Below are 25,054 nucleotides of genomic sequence, written 5' to 3'. Positions count from 1 at the left end.
CCGCTTTTGTCCAAATTGTTCCAGTTCCCTCATGCTTGATGGGCAGCAGTTTTTGACATTTTGACAGTTTTTGTGTATTCTCACATGGACTGTGGTCTTGCCTTTCAATTCTGACCTTTTGTTTTTACGTCTGCCAGTGAATTTTTGGCTATATAGAAACTGGACAAAAGGTTTAAAACAGCTCAATTTTTCCAATAGTTACAGATATTTAAGAAGTTCAAGTCCAATGAATAACCTGAGATGGCACAAATGTTAAGTGGTAAACTGCAAGATGTTAAAAAAAGCTTAGGTTACCAAAAACTGAAAAAGAATGTAATTTTCAGAGGTATACAAAAAGTAATGTAGTAATAACATACAGCTTTTCTGAAGTAATGGAAGTTAATTAAGCTGCAAACAATTCCTACAGGTGTCCCACCTTTTGCTGATTACCTACAAAAGCTGTATCAAAGCAGTGTTGGAGCAAACAGTTTTGGTACACCCTCAGAAACATCATTTGCACTGTATATTGCTATCATAATGGTGAAAAAATGACCTGTTAACAAAGAAAGACAGAAAGGCCACTCTAACCCATAAAGCGTAGGTTCTTTTCTTTAGAGAAATTGCAAAGAAATCCAAGGAGTCAGTGAGTACTGTTTCCTGAACCATCAAAAGAATCTTGGAAACTGTAGGAAACTCTGACAGGAACAAGTCTGGCAGACCCAAAGCCGCAACAAAATCAGAAGACAAGTTTCTGAGCGTCCACAGATTATGTGATAGACAGCTCACAGGGCAACAGCTTTAAGCGCAGCTTATCAGTTGTGCCTTATCCATTATGACTCTAACAAACTTGCCTTCTGATTTGGTTGTGGCTTTGGATCTGCCAGACCCATTCCTGTCAGAGAGTCCTACAGTTTCCAAGATTCTTTTGATGATTTAAGAAAGTGTACTCATTGACTTGGCTTTTTTTGCAATTTGTTTTAAAGAAAGACCTGGAATTTTAAGAGTTATAATGGTCTGCCTGTCTTTGTTTGTTAATTCACTTTTTCTCACCATTATGACAGAAATATACATTGCAATATTGTTCAAAGAACACTTCTGAAGGTGTACCAACATAGTTTGTTCCAACATTGCTTTTATATAGACACAGGGTTTGTAAATAATCATCAAATGTTGGGACACCTGTAGGAATTGTTTGCTTAAACTTTCAAGGCCTCATTAACTTTGTTGTTTGCAGAAAAGCTGTACAGTGTTAAGCCATTCCTTTTTCTCAGTAAAGGCCATTTTGAGTACGCTTGAAAATTACATTAATTTAAAGGTTTTAGCAACCTAAACTATTTTAACCTCTGGCAGTTTACCACTTACCTTGTACCATTTCTAGATTATTCCTTGGACTTGAACTGCTGAAATTTCAATAATAACTGGAAAGTTTTTAACTGGTAGTGAATATTTTATATACTTTGTTACTGGAAGATTGTCTTCTCCCAAGTCTTTGGTTCCTTGCTGCCAACAACACTGTTTCTGCCAGCATTTCTCAACATTTTATTGCAACAAATTTTCCTCCTATGGAATGAGAGAGCTATCCTCCTCCTTTATGATATGAATGATGGTTCATTAGCCTAAAACATTTGTAAGAGCTAAGGGTTCAGTTATGACCACATCAGGCTACAGAATTGTCTTTGATTTACTCTACATTTTCCACTTAAATTCTGATAAATTATGTCTGAGATCATAAGTGCAGCCAGGAGGACAGTGAGGTGTGGGATTTTTGACTTGAACTCCACTCTCAAACAGATGATAGTTCCAACTAATTGATCATAGACTGAAATATGATTTATGTATTTCCTTGTCTCCTTCTGAAATGAATTCTGGACAACATCCCTCTTTGAGATCCTTTTCTTTCCCCAACAACCTGTTATTTTACTCTCTCTCTCTAAACCACTGACCTGCCAATCTAAACGTTTTTGCTCCTCCAGACTAATACTATTTTTCAAACAAATATTCATTTTGAAGAAAAGTCTTTTTGAAGTTTCTGTTTTTCTGTATAGGTTAACAGGGTCATTATTGCCACGTATACAGTGTACAGTGAAATTTGTACTTGCATGTGCTAATCAACATTCAACATACTCTTGTGCCATGATTAATGATTAGAACTACTCTTCCTCAAAATTCTAATAATTCTTACTATGCTATTGACTTTTTTCATAGTTTTGAAGGTTTTCTTGTAGTCTTTCCTCTGATTAAGACCTTACATTAATGTTATCTTAGATTGACTCATTTCTTTGTCTTCATAATGTGGACTTTATGAGCAGCTACACTGCAGATAGACCTGATCTCACTGGAAATACCTTTACTGGACTCGGCTTAACACAGCAGTGCTCAGAAATTCTGACGACTATTGGATGGCACATAGGCCAATTCAAGTCGATTAGAGAGAACATCACCATTAAAGTTCACAACATGATATCTCTAGAAATATGGCTGGAAACAACCTTTGCCATTCATTTTTATATAACTTTCAGAAGATCTCAAAAGTTAATTTCTCTAAGTGTCATTGACTCTTGTCAGTCAAAACACAAGACTGTCCACACAGACCTAGCAGGCCCCATGACTGTGACAATACACACTGATACAGACACACACGTCCACTTGTGTATCACACCATTTATCCTGCAAGCCAGTTTATTGCTGCTATTTCTGTATGAACATACTTACATATCTGTGCACACATTCTGGGTATTTGTACTATGTCCTTTTAATGTAAAACTTCTATTAATGGAAATTCAAATTACATTTACTTTCATTTTCTTTTAGAAGACATTACCTAGAAGCAGTGTATGCAGATCTATGAATTAATATATTAATATATATACACTGTGATGGACGGCTGGCAGCTCAAATCGGTTGGGATGCCCAAAGAATGGAAGGATGGGAGAAGGTAGCTTCTTTGGGACACTGCTTCCCCCAGCACGCTAGATGGCAACTTCCCTGCAGCATAGTGGTGCCCCAGATTCTTGCAGGGCACCATGGTATCTGGCGTTCGGCTTCACAGCCCTGCTGGGTACCATGGGTGACGCCAGGAGATGCTGCAGAGAGACCTGGGAGTCTCTACTTTCTACAAAGCTAGGAAGTACTCCAAAGTTACGGGGACAGAAGTTCCGAAGCACTCCCAGGCTGAAGAAAATACAAGTTCTCCATCTGACCTGGAAGTGCTGGCAAGTCCCGGGGAACGGAAGGACAGAAGCACCTCTGGGTCAAGGACTATACAAAGGATTGCTGTAAACATAGTAAGCGAAGTGTAGGACAGAGCTTGCTGGGAGATGTGGAGAAGAGAATATTGGATTATTATTGTACTATTGTATATTCACTTGCCTGTTAATTGTGGTGGAGGTGCTTAAAGGCACTATTAGATGAAGAAAAGAATTAAAGGATCTTCCTGTTGCTCTTAACCTGTGTCTGTTTGTTGGGTTTGAAGGGGCAACAGCGACCCCTAGCGTCTTAAAACATATATACTGTATGTATATGTAAAGAGAGAGTTCATATCACATATCATAAATTCTATAACCCATTTAATATAACTCAGGGATGCAAGGTGAAGGAGACCATCCCAGCAGCCAGGCACATGGCAGGAACCAACTCTGGACAGCAGTTCTAGTCTCACACACATACACACCTCCTGTGCTAGTCAATCTAACCTGCTCATCGTATGGGATATGGCAAGAAAAAGAGAGTAGTTGGAGAAAACTCCATGTAGACAAGGGGAGAAGGTGCAACTCCACACAGTGAATGAGCAGAGATCTATGAGGCAACAGCACTAGCCAATGTGTGCTGTAGCAATACACTGCACTGTATATAAATATGCAATCATTTATTTTCTATTTGTAATTAATTTAGATCGCTTTATAGAGATCTGTTTTCACTCTGACATTAAAGAGCCTTCTTTCAAATGATCGGTGTCAAAAAAGCCAAATTAAATCCACTACGATTGAAAGGCATATAAAGAATTAAATGTGGAAACTTCTGAGGGTTGAATACCTTTCATAGGCACTGAATTTATACGTACTGTTCATGTATATACATACATATAAACGTATATATGTACTTTTCTGAAAACATGTTTTCAGTTTGTCATTAGGAGTTATTGAGTGTACATGGATGGCTAAAATATCAAATGTATCCACTTAAAATGTGATCTGCACCACAAGAAAATGTGCAGAAAGTGAAGGGATCTGAAAGCTTTCTAAATTCAAACGATATATATATATATATATATATATGAGTGTATTTGGGGCGGCACGGTGGCGCAGTGGGTAGCGCTGCTGCCTCGCAGTTGGGTGATCTGGGGACCTGGGTTCGCTTCCCGGGTCCTCCCTGCGTGGAGTTTGCATGTTCTCCCCGTGTCTGCGTGGGTTTTCCTCCGGGCGCTCCGGTTTCCTCCCACAGTCCAAAGACATGCAGGTTAGGTTGGATTGGCGATTCTAAATTGGCCCTAGTGTGTGCTTGGTGTGTGGGGTGTGTTTGTGTGTGTCCTGCGGTGGGTTGGCACCCTGCCCAGGATTGTTTCCTGCCTTGTGCCCTGTGTTGGCTGGGATTGGCTCCAGCAGACCCCCGTGACCCTGTGTTCGGATTCAGCGGGTTAGAAAATGGATGGATGGATGGATGAGTGTATTTGTGCATATCCTGCGTTGTGGCTTCATGTTCTCCTCACTTATGTAGACGTTTTCCTCTGAGGATTTGGAGGCCTTTGTGTTAGATCTATTAGCCCTGTGTGTGTGAGACTGGGACGCACAGCGACTATTTCTTACCATGTGCCTTATATCATTAGGACAGGCTCTGGGCTCCTGCAACTGTGAATTGGAGTTAATAGGTTTTTTAAACATTACAGTATATTTAATTCATTGTAATCATAAAATTCACTTCAGTAAAAAAATAAAAATACAAGAAAACAAGTATACAGTCTTTAAGCAGAACAAGTGCCCCTTCTGGTGCTTAAAATTTCCAGAAAATGAAATAAATAATGACTTTATTATCACTGCTTTGAAAAACATATCTAAAACTGAACAGCTTTGAACTTGTGTGAAGCAGAAAAAAAAATCAAGATTGTAGCTCTTTGTAGGAATGAGAAAGGTAACAAAAATAAAACACAGCAAACTTTATTTATTATGACAATTATACCCTAACAAGTTTTATACTTGGTAACACACTTTATAAATATAATACATCAAAAAAATACAAACAGTGCCTTTTCTATAGTGAACACCACCCTGAGATGTTTCATCAATACATACACTTGGTATCCATCCATCCATCCATTATCCAACCCGCTGAATCCGAACACAGGGTCACGGGGGTCTGCTGGAGCCAATCCCAGCCAACACAGGGCACAAAGCAGGAACCAATCCCGGGCAGGGTGCCAACCCACCACAGGACACACACAAACACACCCACACACCAAGCACACACTAGGGCCAATTTAGAATCGCCAATCCACCTAACCTGCATGTCTTTGGACTGTGGGAGTAAACTGGAGCGCCCGGAGGAAACCCACGCAGACACAGGGAGAACATGCAAACTCCACGCAGGGAGGACCCAGGAAGCGAACCCAGGTCTCCTTACTGCAAGGCAGCAGCGCTACACTTGGTATGATGATGTTAAATATATTTTTTAAGAAATGGAGCAGAGGCAGGTTACATGACTCGCTTTGGCTGGTGACTCCTTGTTGGTAAGCATTTCAAACTTAGTGACTGCAGTTGTTGGATCTCATTACCTTGAAGATGTCAGATTACACGACTAGACATCAAGGGATGTTAAGATCAGATTATCTAATGTACTAGTGAGACCTCATCTGAAGTATTGTATACAATTCTTGTCACCATTGTACAAAAAAGACATAATAGCACTTGAAGCTGTGTCGACAAGGTACATCCCAGAACTTAAGGACAATCAAACCTGTTTATTCTCCAGCAGAGGAGACTGCATGAGGACCTAATTCAGGTCTTCAACATTCTCAAAGGCACTGATAAATTAGATCCAGAAGACTTCTTAAAACTAAACTGTGAATCACCTACTCGAGGACACTTGTGTAAATTAAGAGGAAGTGCACTTAGTACTGAAGCCAGGAAGCACTCCTTTATGTAAGTGGGGATCTGAAACAAACTACTGAGACATGTAGTTGAAGCAGAAACCTTGACAACCTTTAAAAAGTATCTGGATGAGACAATGGGACAGCTTAGCTATTAGTAAAACAAACAAGCCAGATGGACTTGATGGTCACCTCTCACTGGTCGAATTTCTTATGTTCCATTCATAGTGGATGATGAATGACAAAACTGCCTCATGGCATCTCGATAGACTTTCAGATTTCCAAATTGCAAGCTCCCCATATTTTGACAGCCAGCTAATGCACTGCTTGACAGCACCAGTAGGCGTCTGAATGTTTTCCAGGTAAGGTGAGTTCAGCCGCAATCTCAGCCATTCTTTTTTCACCATTCTGTCATGACAAGATGAGACCTTGGAAAGACAATCCTATCTTCTGTCTTTGCAGTCCAAAGCACCCTCTTTCCTTGTGGCTAAATTGCATGCATTGTACTTCTGGGTTAGTGCTCATTGGTTGTTGTTTGCTGCACACTCAAAAACCCATCCCCATGATTTAAGACAACAGCAAACATGTTTGATTTTATCAGGGAGAATTGCAGGCTGGTCTGACTGAGTCACTGCGGATGTCAAATTACATGACTGTCCCAACTCAATAAGATAAAGGCGCTATACAAATAAAATGTATTATTATTATTATTATTATGTAAATGATGCTTACTAGAATAGTTGTTCCATGTGATGGGAGCTTTAGGATCACACAATGAACCACACATGGAAATTGAACTGCCACTATTATGCTTTATGGACCACACCTTTAGCCCCTTTGTCCTGCTGCCCCTTAAAATGAAGAGCTTAATTCAACATAGCAAAGTCTGTAGTATATACTGTAGGTAGCCATTTCTTTATTGTTAGAATTATAATTGGAATAATCAAGGAATTAATGGAAATTTTATACAGTGCCTTTCAGAGTGAATTCTGTTGGAGAGTACAAAACGCAATACAGCAGAACAGAAAATTTTCTTGGTCACTGTTGTGAAATCGGTCATAATAATTAGTTAATGAATTAACTCATCCATTGATTTTCTAATCCAGTTTTCCAGTTAAGCAAGTCAGAAACCATCCTTGGACTAAATGTCAGTCCGCTGCACCTTTGACAATGGAGGCATCTAAAAGTACATCCTACAAACGGAACACTGATACAGTTTTCTAAAAAAAATGACAGAGATGGCATATAGTCCAGCAAAGTGAGAAACTGTGCGACTTTAAGCCCAGCAAAGCCCGCTGTGTTATTATTTTCTGTTTGGATGCTGATCGATTTCTTCTTATTACGCATAAACAAAGCTTCAAGGTTTCTTTGCTTTAATGAAACACATTTTCTTTTTTTTTCTTTTTCAAATAAAGAACATTAATCTCATACAAGTTCAATGCTGCTTAGTCTGGCTTATTGACTTTTTTTTTTAAAGTGCAGGAAGCCATCTAGTCATTATCATAATGAAAAACATGTGCTATGGACTTTATAAAGGAGACAATAAAAAAAAGAACCGTTACTTATTTCACATTCTGGTAGTTTAAGGATTTCTCAAAATGTCATCTAAACAGATCCAAAACCAAATATTTATGTATCTACTATGCATTCTGGCCAAAGGTTTGCAGTCACCTGGATGGACAACGTTTTGAAAGCTAAAAACGTACAACAGGAGTTCACAAAAAACACACAGAATAAACCCCCCACCCCCACCCAAAAAGGGAAGGCATGAGATACTGTACCTTCGATGGCAGTTGACATGACAGAGGTGGTAGTGGCGGTGGAAGTGGTAGTGGAACTGGTTGTAGTGGGAGAGGTGGTTGTAGTGGGTAAGGGGGTGGTAGTGGGAGCATCTGGATGAAAAAAATGAAGACAAAAACAAAACAAATAATAAATAAATAAATAAAATAAATAAATAAATAAACAAACACATGAAGAAACAAATGAACAAGCACAGGGGTATGAGACATTCTGAATGAGAGGCTTTAATAAAACAAATGCCATGCAATATGGCCCATACTTTCACCCCTTCCCCAAAAGAAAGAAAGAAAGAAAGAAAGAAAGAAAGAAAGAAAGAAAGAAAGAAAGAAAAAATTATTGTTTAAGAACATTGCATCTTTAAAAACTGAAAATAAGCAAGCATACAAATGAATGAATATGCAAATAAACAAACAGCATGGATTAGGAAATGCACTGAGGAGAATTTTTTGTGGAGATTTTTTCATATTTTTTCACGTTTTCCAGGTCTTTTCAGATCCTCCTAAACTGACCACACTCCATTTTGCCTCCCAAGTATCCTTCTTTTAGATAGATGCCTGAAGTAATCATTATGATAAACTCTCACTTCCTCAAGACTCTTCATTGATTTTGTTGGAGAGGTAGACAGTGAAGCAGTAAGTCAATCCTTTACAATTTTAAGGCACCACCTAACCTTAGGTCTTCTATTACAGGGATGCCAGTAGTTGCAGTCTATCCAGCAGTTTCAGACTGTAAGAAAGCTGGTTTAAATCTTTGCCTTGGTGGAGTGTGTGTATTCTCACCATGTGCATAATGGATTTTCTTCATGTTGCTCTCACGCATCAAGGATGTGTGTGCTAAAAAGGCTAATTGGTACTTAACTCATTCCAGTGTTGGTTTCTGCTTGAATTAATGGAATTAGGAATTGATGGATAAGTGGACAGATTCTTCTTCTTCTTATTATTATTATAACATCAAATTTAAGCTCAGTTTTATTTCCACATGTACTGTATAGAGTGGAATCCTTACTTCAATGTCTGACCAACACACAACACATCATTACTTTCTAACACCATGAACAGCAAGTATCACTAGTCACACATGTACTTTCCAGAAACATATTACACTATCTATCTATCTATCTATCTATCTATCTATCTATCTATCTATCTATCTATCTATCTATCTATCTATCTATCTATCTATCTATCTATCTATCTATCTATCTATCTATCTATCTATCTATCTATCTATCTATCTATCTATCTATCTATCTGGATAGTTTATTCTATTGTTTCTGGCCGATCCTCTCAATCGACATTAGATTGGATTAGGAAGAATCTGTAAACTGCCATCTTCAGGTCTCTCCAGAGACATTCAATTGGGTTTAAGTCATTTTTTGGCTGGGCTACTTGAGATCAGTCAGAGACTTGTCTCGAAAGCCACTCCAGCAGTTTCTTGGCACTATGCTTCAGGTGATTGTCATGATGAATGGTGAACTATTGCCCCAATCTGAAGTTATGCACACTCTGAAGCATGTGGGTCCATTCATCCTTCCCTCATTTCTGACCAGTTTCCCTGTCCGTCCTTCTGTGAAGCACCCCCATAGCATGATGCCACCACCACCACCATACTTCACTGTTGGGATGATGTTATGCAGGTGATGAGCAGCACATGGTGCTTGGAGTTCTACCCAAAGAGTTCAATTTATGCCATATAGTGCCTTTTACAACTATGTACTCTCAAACCTGCTAAATTCATTCCAGGTACAGGGTACCAGTCTATCATAGGGCCCTCTCCAGCACACACACTATCTGTTACATTCGCATATGATGAATTTTAAATTTTCAGGGTAACATAGTACATACAATTTTGGTCATGCAAAAGAAAAAATTCCTGGAGAATTCCTGGAGAAAAATCCATACATAGATACATAGGAAAACATGCAAACACAATTCAGACAACAATGGAGCCTGAGAAGCTGAGTCTGTGTGGCAGCAGGGCTAACCACTCCACAACCCCTATTAATATTATTGCTAATTTTATTATTGTTATATGATGGCTAACAGTTACTAGTACTGCTCTTTCCCACAGCTTCTCTAATGAGTCTTTGATTCCCAGCTAGGTGATGACCTGAGTAGAGTTTACACATTCTCACTTGATCCCAAATAACTTTTCTCTCAATTTTTCTACACTTACCAAGAGACATGCAGGTTTAGGTTAATTAATGAATGTAAATTGGCCTCATGTGGCAGTGGGGATGGCTGGCTTCACTGACAGACTGCGGCCCGTCCAGGGCTATTATCATAAAATGGATAAATGGAATATTGAATGTGAGTGGGTAACAAAGTGTGCCACTTGGTCCTAACAAAACATCTTTCATTCAAAGTGGTACATTTTCACAAATGCCCTGACCGAGCTTTATTTTACCATACCACCGAGTCCTACAAATGAAGAGGTGAGCTCATATAACACTGTCTCTGTCATATTACTCACATACAGTACAAGTGAAATACTTTAAAGCAAATAGAGCTTCATGTTTCCAAAGGTGACTGTCTTGCTAGACATGTTTCCTCGAAAATGAGTAAAAGTGAAAAATCAAGCAAGTACAGAGAACTGCCTTGATTGTTATAAGCCAGAATATCATATGTGCTGTACATGTGATATTTTACTAAAAAGTGTTTGTATTTTGCAAAGATTATTTGAAGTGGGAGTGATGAGTTAAATTGGTCTGGGTGTCCTGTTATCATGTGATGTTCAGAATTCTACCAATACCAAATATAATCAATGTAAATCACTGGCAGATCATAGCGTGAAACTCAATTCCTTTTCATAACACAAAATAGAAAAGAGCCAGTAACTTACTTTCACTTAGTACTGAAATTTCAAATTAGTTATTAATCTTATATAATATGCTACCGTGGCTGTCCGTTTGTCTATCCAGGATTTTAAATCACCTGTAGCTCACAAATCGTTTGACCTATTGACCTGAAATTTGGTACACTTATACTACATGACGTCTACTATCCGCTTTCGGGGTGATGATTGACCTCCAATTTTATTCTTCTTTTTATTTTTATGTTATTGTAGAATCAACTCTCAGCAGCAGGGCAGTAGAGCGGCTGTGAGGCGCATGTGTACGTACGGGTGCTGTTCTCATTCACTACCACCTTCGCCATCACTTCCCCTACCTCTTCATATCTTAAATCATTCTTGAGGCAGATTGAAGACCTAAGTGCCAGCTTAAGTGAAAAATTAAGGAAAGCGTACTAAGTAATTGCAACACAAACACTGACTTAATCATTTTTAACATGAAAAAATGCTGACGGAAGAAGAGAAGAAGCGTGTCGCTAGGGAGGAGAAAAGAAGAGCTGCTCAGGAAGCAGCAAGCACATCAACCTCTGAGCAAACGAATGCTAAACATACAGAGAAAGAATAGGAAAGTGTATTCACTTCACGGAATCGTGCAGTGCGCCGTTACTGGTTTGTAATGAAGTCACTACTAATTGACACAGGTTACTTCTGTATGCTTTAAAACGCTATATGCACACGTTATATTGGGCATTTCTATAAGGTACCCCATCCGCAGTTATCCAGTACTGTAGGCTCTTTATTAAAGCTGCTTGTCTGATTGAATGAACTGAGAGAGGACGTATATTGCAATGACACTAAATAAACCTTGTGTTGCTCTAATGGCTCCCATTTTTGACTCTCCTTACCTTGACTTCAACACACTCTTGTTTTTGTGGCACTGGAGAGTTATAACTTGTTACATGTGTGTCGGTCATGTGAGTAAGAATTTCAGTATAATTGTACAAGTGACAATCCTACTTCTTGTACGCACAGTATGTGCAGCTCAGGCAGGTTCACTGATTTACTCAGAATGACACACTGAGTCAGGCATGAAGATCAGTCCTTCAGCCTCAGCCACAATACTACACTGCCAGCCAAACAAATACAATCATCTGAACCTCTATTTTTTTTTCTTTTTTCATATTCTTGCCTGAAGAGATTGATTACAAGTGTCTGAATTTCCTATCAGATGATATATCTAAATAGCTTAAGCACAGCCATCGTTCTTGTCAAGCAAGCTGTGTATGTTTCCCTTTGTAAAAAGTGCCTTGATGGCAAGCATGAGCGATTTGAACATGGACCGCCTCATCCAGGCAAACATCAGGCCCCTGCTGGGGTTAACTGAGAGAGCACCGCAAACTGAAGAAATTGCCTCTCGCTCTGTGTGTCCCAGCCGTTCTTTCTCACCGGAGTCATATGTTTTATTGTCCCTGCGTCACCAAAACATCTCAGTGGGAGCAAGAATGCTTGCAAGGTAATGATAGGGGAAAATGAGAATAATAATGTGCATGAGAAGGAGAATGTCCAGGAAGAAGTGATGACTGAATAAAAATGGTCTGAATCTGGAAAAGTAAACAAATGGCTTACCAAAAATGGAGTGAGTCATTTGCCTAACAGCATCTGTTAGAAAGTGTGGCCATAAAGCAAAGAGTTTGGGATGTAATGACAAAGCTGCAGAATGAGGGCAAAGCTGTTTAGCTTGCAGAGATGTTGCTGTGAACTTCTCAGTGACATACACAGACATTGGACAAGCACTCAGAATTTTTCCATATAACATTCTCGTACCGTCTTAATTCTACTCAGTGCTGTGGAGCTCCAGCCTACCCTGGCGGCAGGTTCCATGTAATAAAGCATAGTTACACCAGCACTGCTTAAGCTTAGATGTCCCTGAATTGGCTTCACATTTGATTCATCTCTTTTGCAATTTGTTACTTATGGCTTCACACAGAAAACATTAGGAAACATCTTTGGGATCTTTACTGATATTTAAAATCAGGACCGATGCAGCACATTGGTGATGAAAGGGTTTACAGATAAGACCACTGCACTTGATGTTTAGCTGTTGTCTACTTTAAGCCCAGTAACAGCCAGAAATTAATTAGTTGGCCTGCTAATTATGACAAAAATAATATAACATGCACTAATTAGGAGACAACCAATTAATCTGGAAACTATATGAAGCTAACTAATTGGGTGAGTTGGCTAATTGAGAGGGTAACTTAATTAATATTGAAATAACAAAATTAACTGTTGGAGGGGAACAGTAAGTAAATATGGCAATAACATAACATAACATAACATAACATAACATAACATAACATAACAACACTGTCAAGACTACTAAATCCAGTTCAGGGTCATTGATGGCACTTAGTGATGATAATAGGCACAAATAAACAGGAAGTCTCTTGATCTGCCTTAAAACATGGGGTGGGAGGGTAAATAACACAGCTGATTCAGAAAATATTAAGAACCTTTTCATTTTTTCCATATTGTGTTTTAGAGTTAATCTGAAATTGATTAATTTGTCATTTTGCCCTTCAGTCAATGACCCATAATGATAAAGTGAAAAAATGTTTTCAGAAAGGTTTGCATATTTATTAAAAATGAAAAACAGAAGTCTCTCATTCAGATAAATATTCATACCCTTAATTCAGTACTTTATAGATTTCGACATTGTTTTTAATTATTCCTGGCAGATCCTCTCCAACTTCATTAGACTGAATGGGAGGCTTCCGTACTGTTACCTTCAGGTCTCTCCACATATGATCTATGGGGTTCAAGTCTGGGCTATGGCTGGACCACTCAAGGACTGTCAGAGATTTGTCCTGCTTGTATGCTTCGGGTCATTGTCATGCACAAAGGTGAACTATCACTCTTATTTGAGGTTACATGCACTCTGGAGCAGGTTTTCTTCTAAGACCTCTCCGTATTTGGCTGCATTCATCCTTCCCTCATGTTTCACCATAGAGATGGTGTTCGGCAAGTGGTAAGAAGTACCTGGTCTGCACTAGACATAGTGCTTCGAGTTCTGAACAAAAGAGTTCAATTTTTGTTCCATAAGATCAGAGAATCTTATTCTTCATGTTCTCAGACACCGTTAAACACTGCTTGGCTAACTCTGGCAAACTCCAAGCAAGGGAGTTAGCGAGTCTGCCATAAACGTCAGATTGATGGAGTGCTGCTGAGATGGTTTGACTTTCTGCCAGGTTTTCCCATCAGTGGACTTCTGAAGCTCAGTTAGACTGACTATTGGGCTCTTGGTCACCTCTGAGAGTATTTGCCTAGTTACTCAGTTTGTCCGGATGGCCAACACTAGGAAGAGTTCTGGTGGTCCAAAACTTCTTCCTTTTCACAAATATTGAGGCCAATGTGTTCATGGGAAATGGTTTATACCCTTACCCTGATCAGTGCTGTTAGGGTAAACATTTTTGTATGAGTTTGTAAAGTGGTTCTGACTATAAATTTCTGTTTAGAAAGAGGTGTGTTGAAGATTAGACCACTTAAATGCATGATGATTGGTGCAAACTAAATGTTACTTGACTGTGTTATGCAAATGACCCTAACTTACTTATGATCGTTAACAGTTTTGTTGTGGCTCCCTCAAGCATGTTGTAATAAAGGATGTCCAGCAGATGGAGTTATTTGTAACAGTGATCTTGACTTTTCTTTATTTAAAATACTAATTTCCTTGACAATGCCTGACCACAATTTGATTGTGGAGATCTATGGAGAGTTCCTTGGACTTCATGGCTTGGTTTTTGTCAAGACTTGCAGTTTGTATTGTTGTATCTTATATCCACAGGTGTGTGCCTTTCCAAAAGATGTCCAATCAATTCAGTTTGGCACAAGTGGACAGGTAGACACATCTCAAGGGCAATTAATTCAAAGAGAATGTATACGAACACAAGACCGAGTGCCACAGCATAGGACCTGAGCACTTATATAGATAAGAGATTTCAGTTTTTGATTTTAATACATTTGCAGACCTTTCTAAAAACATGTTTTCACTTTGTCATTATGGGTCATTGAGTGTACACTGACATGTAAAATTGGAAAATGTATCCATATAAAATTAAAAATACTACACAATAAAGTGTGCAGAAAGTGAAGGGGTCTGAATACTTTCTGAATCCACTGTATGTTACTTGTCGAATTGTATCTGAAGGATTTGGAAATAACAAAATACAAACTACAATTTAGTAAGGTAGCTACATCAACATTGAAATGTTACAATGCTGGTGGTGGTGGAGAGGTTGAAGCAGATTAAAATGAAAATGATAATAACAAATTCAAACTGTGTGGGTCGTTATCCAGATAGTCTTAATTCATTAAACTACTAATAAATGGGCTGGGATGGTAATTAAATCATTAAAGGAGTGAAATCGTAATTAGTATGTAATAAATGCAATACTAACTAATGGAAACATAAATAATGAAATACAAACTCATTTGGGACGAGAACTTTGTTAATAGTAAAATGAGAAAATGTCAATGGGGGGGGGGGGGTAAATGAATATGATAATAATAATAAAATGCAAATTAAGCAAGAGGTCCTTCATTTAGTGTGAAATTGTTCAAACTCTAACAAATCAGGTGAGATTGTAATAAATATATAATTAGCAAAATATTAACTCCTGGATTAGAAGCAATAAAATGCACAGTAATTAGAAGCAATAAAATGCACAGTAATTAGGATGGTAACTTTACAATTTAAGCATTGAGAGGGCCATAAAATATGAATATGATAATAAAAATAAAAACTCAACAGTTAGTCCCTCATTTGACCTTACATCATTAAAATAATAACAGTTTGGGTGGGAAGGTAATCATTACTTAATAAAAAAATACTAACTAAAAGATATAGCTATAATAAAATGGAAACAAACTCTAGAAAACTTGAAAACGATTGGGGATTCTAAGTGGATAAGATAACAATAGCATGGGGCTCTGAGATGGACTGGCATCCCTGCCCAGGACTGTTTGCTGCCTTGAGCCCAGTGCTGCCAAGATAGGTGCCACAATCCTAATTTGGATTAAATGACTTTCTGTGTGCACTCCATCAATTAGCCTGAAATCATTCAAATACTAACAAATTATTAAACAATAAACTAGTCACTAACAAATAATTATGTTTGGTGCAGAAATAATAAAATAAAAAACGAAATGGGTGTGAAACTTGATTAATGTGGAAGTGATAAAATGACAGCTGTTAGGAGGGCACTAAATGAAGATGATAATGACAAATACAAATTGTGTGGGCAGTTATTCAATTAGTCTTAAATCATTAAAATACCAACACATGGGGTGAGATGGTGATTAATACAGTATATGATTAGCATTCATACCAACGATAAGCAATTAGTATGTTATTAGAAAAAATACCTAGTAATTGGGAGGGTTAATTTGAAAATAATAAAATACAAACTAATGAGGTGGGCAATCAAATAGTGTAAAAACTGCAAAATAATTACTAACTGCATGGGATTCTAATATGGAAGTAACGAATGGTGATGTTACTGGGTTAGGCAATAACAATCCTCGAAACTACAAGAAACAAATCTACTGCTTGGTTAATCAGTCCATACATTCATTTTTTCAACCTTCTTATCCAATTCAGGGTCATGTGGAGCTGGCGCTCATTCAGGTCGCATTCTGAGCCAATGTTGGATGAGATGCCACTCCAACATGGGGCTAAAGTAGAGTTGCTGTGTGTCTCTGATGAGTGTGAGATAAAGACTCCATAACAGTCAGTTCTGAAACTAAACACATGGCAGTATGACACCCCAAACCTGGCATGAAAGTCCTAAACCTGCTTAAACCATTTCAGGGTTATAGGGGGTGGTAGCCTTTCCTGGCAGGACTGGGTGCAAGGCAGGAAAAAGGTCTGTTTGAGACAACAGGGCATTCCTTTAAGTAGTACAATTACTTATAACGAAAAAATGCAACGTTTTAAAACAAGAAAAAAAAAAACGGGGAGTACCAGAGTTTACCCTGAGGTCTTTGTTTTATTAATAACATTTTATTTACTCTTATTTGAAAGAAATCATATAGGATACATTCAGTTACAGGAGTGAAAGCAACGATTGTAAAAAGAATTGTAAAGATGTGTGCCTCATAAACATTAGATCATTAGATTTTTTTAGTAATCAGCGCTTAATTTTAAACATTGCATTTTTTTGTTATACTGTAAGTCACTGCACTACATAAAGGAATGCCTTGTTGTCTCGAACTGTGCAATATCCAGCACCATCAAACATATGGACACGCATATAAATCATGAATGTGAGGGTTGATTGTTTGTCTCTTTTGCTGCTATACCTCTCTGATGATATGGCACCCGATAGAAAATCACCACAGAGCACCATGTTAGATTACAAATAAATTAATTGTTATTGCAATAAAATGGTATGTAGAATGTGAACAAACTATCAAGCAGGCAAAACAAAAGAACAGTGAGCACCCCAGTTTACTTTCGGTTCATCATTTTTTTTTTTTAATAACTCTTGCATGGGAAAAAAAAGAAATGAATGTCCACCTGTTTATGTACACCATCATGTAACATACACTGCCATTTGTGATCACTAACAATTTAATTGAAAAAAGAATGCTATATTAACTCTCCCTTACTCGGGACAACATTCAGTTCTGTGCATCACCTTGTTTAATAATGGGCGTCACCTTTTTTAATTGTTTGGCACAACATTTAATTCTGCACATCACCTTAAGTGTGCGCATCACCTTGTTTAATTCTGCGCCTCACCTTTTTTAGTTGTGTGGCACAACATTTAATTCTGCGCGTCACCTTAACTGTGCGCATCACCTTGTTAAATTCTGCGTGTCACCTCTTTTAATTGTGCGGCACAACATGAAATTCTGCGCATCACCTTAAGTGTGCGCATCACTTTGTTTAATTGTGTGGTACAACATTTAATTCTGCACGTCACCTTAAGTGTGCGCATCACCTTGTTAAATTCTGCATGTCACCTCTTTTAATTGTGCGGCACAACATTTAATTCTATGCATCACCTTTTTTAATTGTGTGGCACAACATTTAATTTTGTGCATCACCTTAAGTGTGCGCATCAGCTTGTTTAATTCTGCATGTCACCTCTTTTAATTGTGCGGCACAACATTTAACTCTGTGCATCAACTTACGTGTGCGCATCACCTTGTTTAACTGTGCACGTCACCTTTTTCAATTGTGCGGCAGAACATTAAATCCTGTGCATTACCTTAAGTGCGCGCATCACCTTGTTTAATTCTGCGCATCAACTTTTGTAATTGTGTGTCACAACATTTAATTTTGTGCATCACCTTAAGTGTGCGCATCACCTTGTTTAATTATGTGCGTCACCTTTTTTAATTGTGCGGCACTACATTTAATTTTGTGCATCAACTTAAGTGTGCGCGTCACCTTGTTTAACTGTGCCGGTCACCTCTTTTAATTGTGCGGCACAACATTTAATTCTGCGCATCAACTTACGTGTGCGCGTCACCTTGTTTATCTGTGCGCGTCACCTTTTTTAATTGTGCGGCACAACATTTAATTCTCCGTGTCACCCTAAGTGTGCGCATAACCTTGTTTAATTCTGTGCATCACCTTTTTTAGTTGTGTGGCACAACATTTAATTCTATGTGTTACCTTAAATGTGCGCATCACCTTGTTTAATTCTGTGTGTCACCTCTTTTGATTGTGCGGCACAACATTTAATTCTGCGCATCACCTTGTTTAATTGTGAGCATCACACCTTTACATTTTTTGTCACTCTCCCTTCGGGGCCACAGTAACTTTATGAGTGACGTTGACTTATTAACTGTAAGAATAAAGTCATATTAAATATAACAATCTAATATGAAATGGCCACATTCTAAATTAAATATATCAATCTAATATGAAATGGCCACATTCTAAATCTAAAAACCTGCAACATTCCTTAAGTTGAAATAAAACACTAATGCACAGAATTTACTGTTTTTACAGAATAATCCAGAAAGATGGAAGTTTGGGTTAGCATTGGCAGTGCAGAGATGTCACAGTCACAACTTCAAGCAACCACCCATACAGTACACCACTGTAAACAACAACAAAACAAAAAGCTTGAATGGACTAGAAGGTCTACAAGACCTAGGGTCTACAAGACCTTCTACAGAGCCAAAGAACATTACCAAGAAGTGAATCGCACAAGCATCAAAAACTGAATGAAAACAGGTGAATTAAAAGTTAAATAAACAAAGCTGAAGTTCTCATTTAACAGTTTATTTTAGAATTGCTTTAAATCATGCCATAGATTTTGTTTAATATTTAAAAACTTTTATGATCGATCTAAACTGCTGAGTGCGTTTGACGTCGCATGTTGTGTGGATGTCCCATCACATGCTGAGCAACAGGCACAGTAACCACAAGCAAGATAGCTGTGACTATCACAGAGTGGTTCTTTGGGAATCAAGATAGAGTTGTGATGAAATTAAAACATTTTCTTAATAAATAATGAATCATGTAAACTTCTTGTTTGATGCATTTGCCAGATGTCTTTTTTGTTGGTATTAAAAGGGCTTACCAGGGTGGTACCCTAACCTTTTTTTGACTCCTTGAGTTGTCTACCTACCTGACCACCCTTACAAAATGAACCTTGGTAACTTTGTGAAGGTTGTGCTAGCCACATTTCACAAAGAGCTGCAGATTGTACACAGTGGATGGTGGGGCTCTCATTTTCTTCCTCCTATCATGTACAGTAATTGGCCTCTGCAATTTTTTACACATTCAGCAGATGTCACTGCTCTTCTTTTTCTCTTGGTAATGTCATCTTGTTGATCAGTTTGCCTATGGAGTTTGCCATAAGAAAGATGCAAACCCCAATTGATAAGCGGGTATTGCTGCCATGTTGTACTTTGTAAGCGAATATCATATCAAAAGCTGAAGAGTCTAGATCCAGTGGTTCACAAGTAATTGTGTGACAGATGGACACAACCCTTAGCATTTTGCGTATATAGACAATAAACTTATGAATAAAATCTAATAATAGTATGCAGTGGCACTCAGGTGATTTCCTATCTATGAAAGATAGATAGATTAAAGAGATTAGTTCATTCAAAGATGTGTATGTCATCCAGTGTAAGCCTTCTGGATATGTTGTTAGGAAAAGCTCATTAAACAGGGACTAAAGCAGTCCATATTCTGTTATGGTCACCTACCCAGAAGCAAAAGCATTTGTGTACCCGTACAGTTCATTTTGCTGAACTCCATTGCATTTTATCAGCAACAGCTTTTTATCCCTTTTCTGTTTAAGTAAATGGACAGGCCTAGTGTGACCATGAGGATCTCAAACTCTAGTGGACACTGGGATCCGTAAGATGCTCATTCTGCATTGATATTGCATATCGACACTATCATCTAATGACCCAACCCCTGCAAATATGTGGATATGTAAGCAGTAACCATTAAGCATCAGATGGGCATCAAATTGTTTTTGGCCCCGACTGGGTGCTTCTATAGAAACAACTGACTATTGTCTACTGGCTCGACTCAAGTCCCAGTGAGTACCAGACCATGAGGTGATCATCCCTGAAACTGCAGGACAAGGAATATGGAGAAAGTTGCTGCTTATGGCTGGATGTACTGGCCTTGCTTGTTTATCATCATCCAGGCTGCCAGGACATGCTAACAGCTATGAATCCGGCCATGCAGATTTAATAACATTCTCAATGACTGGCTGAACAGCATCATAAAAAAGAAACGTAATCTCTGGGTCAATAAGGGGGTCTCACTTAAGTCTTTAAAAATCACTATTTGCTGTAGAAAGTCAGGTTTTGTGCTGTATGCCGCTAATTCACAAGCTAGTATTCTGAAAACTGCCACTGGCTCTGCATAGGCTCAGAAAGCAGGCAGTTATGTTTTAATTATTTAACTAAAATAAAGAAAGCAATGTTAATAAAAAGCCACCAACTGGGAGAACAGCACCAGAGCTCAACACTAAAAGCATGACCCCCACAGCAGGGTGGAAACAGCAGAATTCAAACTGAAGAGATCGTTAACTGCTAATAAAGCAAAAAGCCCAGTCTGAACAAAGGCAGCAAAACAAACTCTGCCAGATGTGCCTCTTGCTTTAGCCTCCTGCAAGGCAGGCCTTTTTTCTTTATGTTGGCAGGATGTCACTACCATCGAATGCAAAGACAAACCCAGTGAACTATTATAAAGCTATGGAGTCACTGATTTCAATGCTAAACAAGGCAAGAACAATCCAGCGGTTGGGGGTACCACAGAGTTCACACGATGGAAAGGTTGTCTCAGATTTTCCCTTTATGTACAACAAGGCCTTACTGATGAGGATACTGGTGTGAAGGTAAATATTTTAAGGGTGCTGGTCTATCTGGCGGCTTCATACACTGTCATGTGATCAGTCCAGGCATACTGCTGGTTTCAAGGTCATCATCTCTTTTCTCATCGCATTTGCTGTTTTGCAATCCTAGGAATCCAAATTCTTTTTATATATTACTATATTTCCACCTGGCTAACTCATGAGGAAGCAGGAACAACTTATCTGCCCAATGTCAGAATGCTTCTAAGTTAGCTTGATAGGCCGAGCATCTGGGATTCATAGTTATTTTCCCTTATTGCTGAGCCTTTTTCATTTTTATGACAAGACTGCATCATAAAGCTGTTACTGAGATCAAAACTGTAGTATTGTTGCAAACTGGTGACGATGCTCTGGCGACTGGCTGTCCTGGCTTATATGTCCAGTCTGCAGTGAAGCTGTGAGGGTGAAGGGCCACATAATGAAGGGGATGCCCTTCACTTAACACAGTAAATGTAAGTGATGGTGTCTGTTATCTCTTATATGTAAGTATATTGGCAAGATACATGAGTCTGTAAGCCAAATGACTATATAAGAAAAAGGAGATTTAGGAGAATTAACAAAACAGGTAAAGTATGACACACGGTAAAAGAGAATGCAGGGGTCAAGATACCAGAAAAACAAACTGAACCAAAATGTGCAAAGTCAGAAAAACATTTCTTACCCCCTCCCCCCCAACTATTTTAGAAAAAGTGATTCATATTTGCAGAAAGCTTTTTATTAAAATTAGGACACTGTGAGCAGGGCACTGCCATCACATAACATGACCAGCAACAACACTAATCTTAATACATAATTCGCCTGCCTCCTCACTCACTCCCTCACTCACTCACTCACTCACTCACTCACGCACTCGCTCACTCCCTCACTCACTCACTCACTCACGTCCGTCCGAGGCCGAATGCACAGTCGCCTTCTGCGCATGTCCGAAGCCAAATACGCAGTCGCCTTCTGCACAGCTGCCTGAAAAACCTTATGAGACTGACATCCAACCCCAATATCATGGCAGGCGGCGGATTTACGGCCGCAAAAATTCAAAGAGAAAGGCGACTTCGATTAAAGTTTTAGAGGCCTGAAAGATGATTTCGACTACAGCTCGAGGCCTAATTACGCATTCTGATTCAATTAAACTATATCAGGTTTGTGGTGCTTATACTTATTACTATCCCATATTGTACTGGAACATTCATCATTCAATATTATACTATAGGCCTGGAAAATTCATCATCTAACAGTACAAGCCTGTACAGTAATGAGTAAAGCGGACTACAATCATTACAAAACAACTTCTTCGTTACTTATCATTTGTTCTTCATACACTACTGACACAAACTCGTGCCCATTTCAGCTCTTTGTCTAGTAATAACCATAAACAGGTGTTTTCCCAGGGATGGAAAAGAAAGCGTAATGCGGACTGGGAGACGGACATTATCAGAAATCTCTTGTAGTCTCGCAGACGTAAACACATACAGTATGAGTGAAATTTGCTTAAAATTGGGTGGGAACAATTAGACGGAACACAGAGTGTCACATTTTTAAACCAATCCAATGCCTCGTGAAGGTGGTGGTCACAGTAGGGGTGCTGATTTTGAACTGCAAGGAGCAATATTGTTCTTGCTAACCTGGTCAGACAGAGTGCAAGCTTCTAATTACAATAAACTGTCTACAACCCAAAAGTCTCCTAAAAAGACCACTATTCTTATATATAAACATCTACTTGTGGAGGTGTGTGTCTGTCTGTCCGGCCCGGAAGTGAGAGGTGGAGTCGGGGTAAGAGCTCCACCTCCGAGGAAACAGAAAACTCATTTAGCTGCTAATAATACAAGCGAGGCGATCACATCAGCAAAATGAAACCTCAGAAGAAAGACAAAGTCGCTTAGCTGCTAATATAGAAATGAGGTGAGCACGTCAGCAAAATGGTATCCCTTTTACTTTTCCTCCCGCCTCTAATACACAAGTGTTGCAAGCACTTCGGCAAAACGAATCCTCCAAGGAAAGAGATGTCCAGAGTAATTCCTTTCAATGACCTGACATCTCTACATTTCAATTTTTTTTTCCTGACGATTTCAATAAGTTTCTAGGACCCCAGGCTTTTTACAGCACGGGCTTACACAATTAGTAAACATATAAATGTGAGTGGCATGGGCAGAGATCACACCACACGTGTCAAAAATAAACATAACTGGTTGCAAAGGAAAAACCTTTTTGTGATATCACATCGTACATTGGCATTCTAGAAGATCAATGGACTCGAGGTAAAAGTGAACAAAGTGTGGTTGCAAGTGCTATTTGTGCTCTCTGTTGTTCAGTTACGATGATAGTGTAGAAGTTGATGTTAGTTTGAAGGATCTGGCAGCTATGTTTGTGAAAATATAGACTGCGAAATATGTATTTGAAGTAAACGATGTGTCACATCTCATTAAAGGAGGTGAAAAGGACTGCTGTTAAACAACCAAATCAACAAATCTGCCTAATGGCACCAGTGAAAGCATCGACAAGGCAACACAACATTCACCTTCTGATTGCACGTCTAAGCGAATAACTAAAGGGAGTTAACATTAGCCTCTAATTTAAAAAGCAAACATGCCATTCCAGAAAACAGCAGCAGCCTTTCAACACGTGGTATATTTATAGGCCACAATGCTTATCTAAATTCTAGTTGCTTTTGTTATGCCATATAGTGATGCAATAGTCAAAATGACAAAAAGATATCAAAGCAGGCAGAAGCACTTCACAAATGTATGGGGCCAAGCAGCTGCAGTGGTCTATGTGTGTATGTGTCTGTCTCTTCTGTCACCGCTAATTACAATGAACAAATTAATCATTAAGCTTCAGTTACTACTGAGCTCCTGAAGTGATAACAGCAATGTGAGCTTTTTATTTTCTATCAGAGTCAAGTCTTTGTTCAGTTTTCTTTGCTCTCTCCCTGAAACCCTGGTGGTTTAAAGTGCATGGACCAGAGGAATTGGGGCAGGTGTTTTAGAATCACATCTGGCCCCGTGTGACTACCAGAAATTAGAGGCAAAGAACTAGTGAGGGTCGATACCAAAGTAAAGAGCAAAGCCCAAACACACTAACCAAAATGAGAGCTACATGAACAATACGAAAAATTCTAAATTACCACATAAATCACGGTAAACTGCTCAAGAAAGTTTGGAATTTAAACCAGAATCTTGAACAACCAGGAAGTGTGTGACACTGACCGATGACGTTACACAACATAACTTCCAGTTGTCTTAAGGTAGCAACAAATTATACTGAATTCACAAAAATCAACTTATAAAGAAATGGATTCATCACCATAAAAAAATCACTGGGAATAAAAAAAATAAGAAGAAAATATGTACAGTAACTCCTGAAAAATATTAGTAATACAATCATGACAAACAAGATGATTGTGCCCATGTCAAGATCACACAAATATGGTGTCACCTAGGAACAAAACAGAAACCCAAAATGAGATAACCACCAGAAAAAAAGAATATAATATTAAAATCAAAAAAGAGAAACGACTGCTAAAATTTCACAAATTACTCATATATACTTAGATATATATTTTTTGAGTTTATTTTAGAATTTTGCACATAGCAATGTGATTGTTGTGATTGTCTGCGATTAATCACAATTAAAAATTTTAAATGCTGCCCAGCAATAAGATATATACAGTGATCCCTCGCTATATCGCGCTTCGCCTTTCGCGGCTTCACTCTATCGTGGATTTTATATGTAAGCATATTTAAATATATATCGCGGATTTTTTGCTGGTTCGCGGATTTCTGAGGACAATGGGTCTTTTAATTTCTGGTACATGCTTCCTCAGTTGGTTTGCCCAGTTGATTTCATACAAGGGACGCTATTGGCAGATGGCTGAGAAGCTACCCAACGTACTTTTCTCTCTCTCTTGCGCTGACTTTCTCTGATCCTCACAGGTGGCGCAGTGGTAGTGCTGCTGCTTTGCAGTAAGGAGACTGTGGAAGATTGTGGGTTTGCTTCCCGGTTCCTCCCTGTGTGG

The 25,054-nt window shown here is 38.7% G+C and overlaps 1 protein-coding gene and 1 long non-coding RNA gene across 6 annotated transcripts in view; one reads left to right on the top strand and one right to left on the bottom strand.

The window, feature by feature from the left end:
* Nucleotides 1-25,054, bottom strand: part of cadm1a (cell adhesion molecule 1a) — a 1,142,366-nt gene that overhangs the window by 110,062 nt on the left and 1,007,250 nt on the right. For 3 of the 5 annotated variants that reach the window (XM_051932359.1, XM_051932361.1, XM_051932360.1), the window contains one exon: nt 7,840-7,950. The exons of the other annotated variants lie outside the window; for them this stretch is intronic. In XM_051932359.1, the coding sequence (XP_051788319.1) occupies nt 7,840-7,950 (111 nt within the window). The remainder of the gene's footprint in view (nt 1-7,839; nt 7,951-25,054) is intronic. 5 annotated transcript variants of the gene reach the window in all.
* The window catches only part of LOC127529257 (uncharacterized), a 311,661-nt gene that overhangs the window by 40,495 nt on the left and 246,112 nt on the right, over nt 1-25,054 (top strand). The window lies entirely within an intron of this gene.

This window comes from Erpetoichthys calabaricus, chromosome 9 (assembly GCF_900747795.2).
Source record: "Erpetoichthys calabaricus chromosome 9, fErpCal1.3, whole genome shotgun sequence".
In the NCBI taxonomy this organism is placed as follows: domain Eukaryota; kingdom Metazoa; phylum Chordata; class Cladistia; order Polypteriformes; family Polypteridae; genus Erpetoichthys; species Erpetoichthys calabaricus.
The sequence above is the reverse complement of the archived record's forward strand: the minus strand, read 5'-3'. Positions and strand labels throughout refer to the sequence as shown.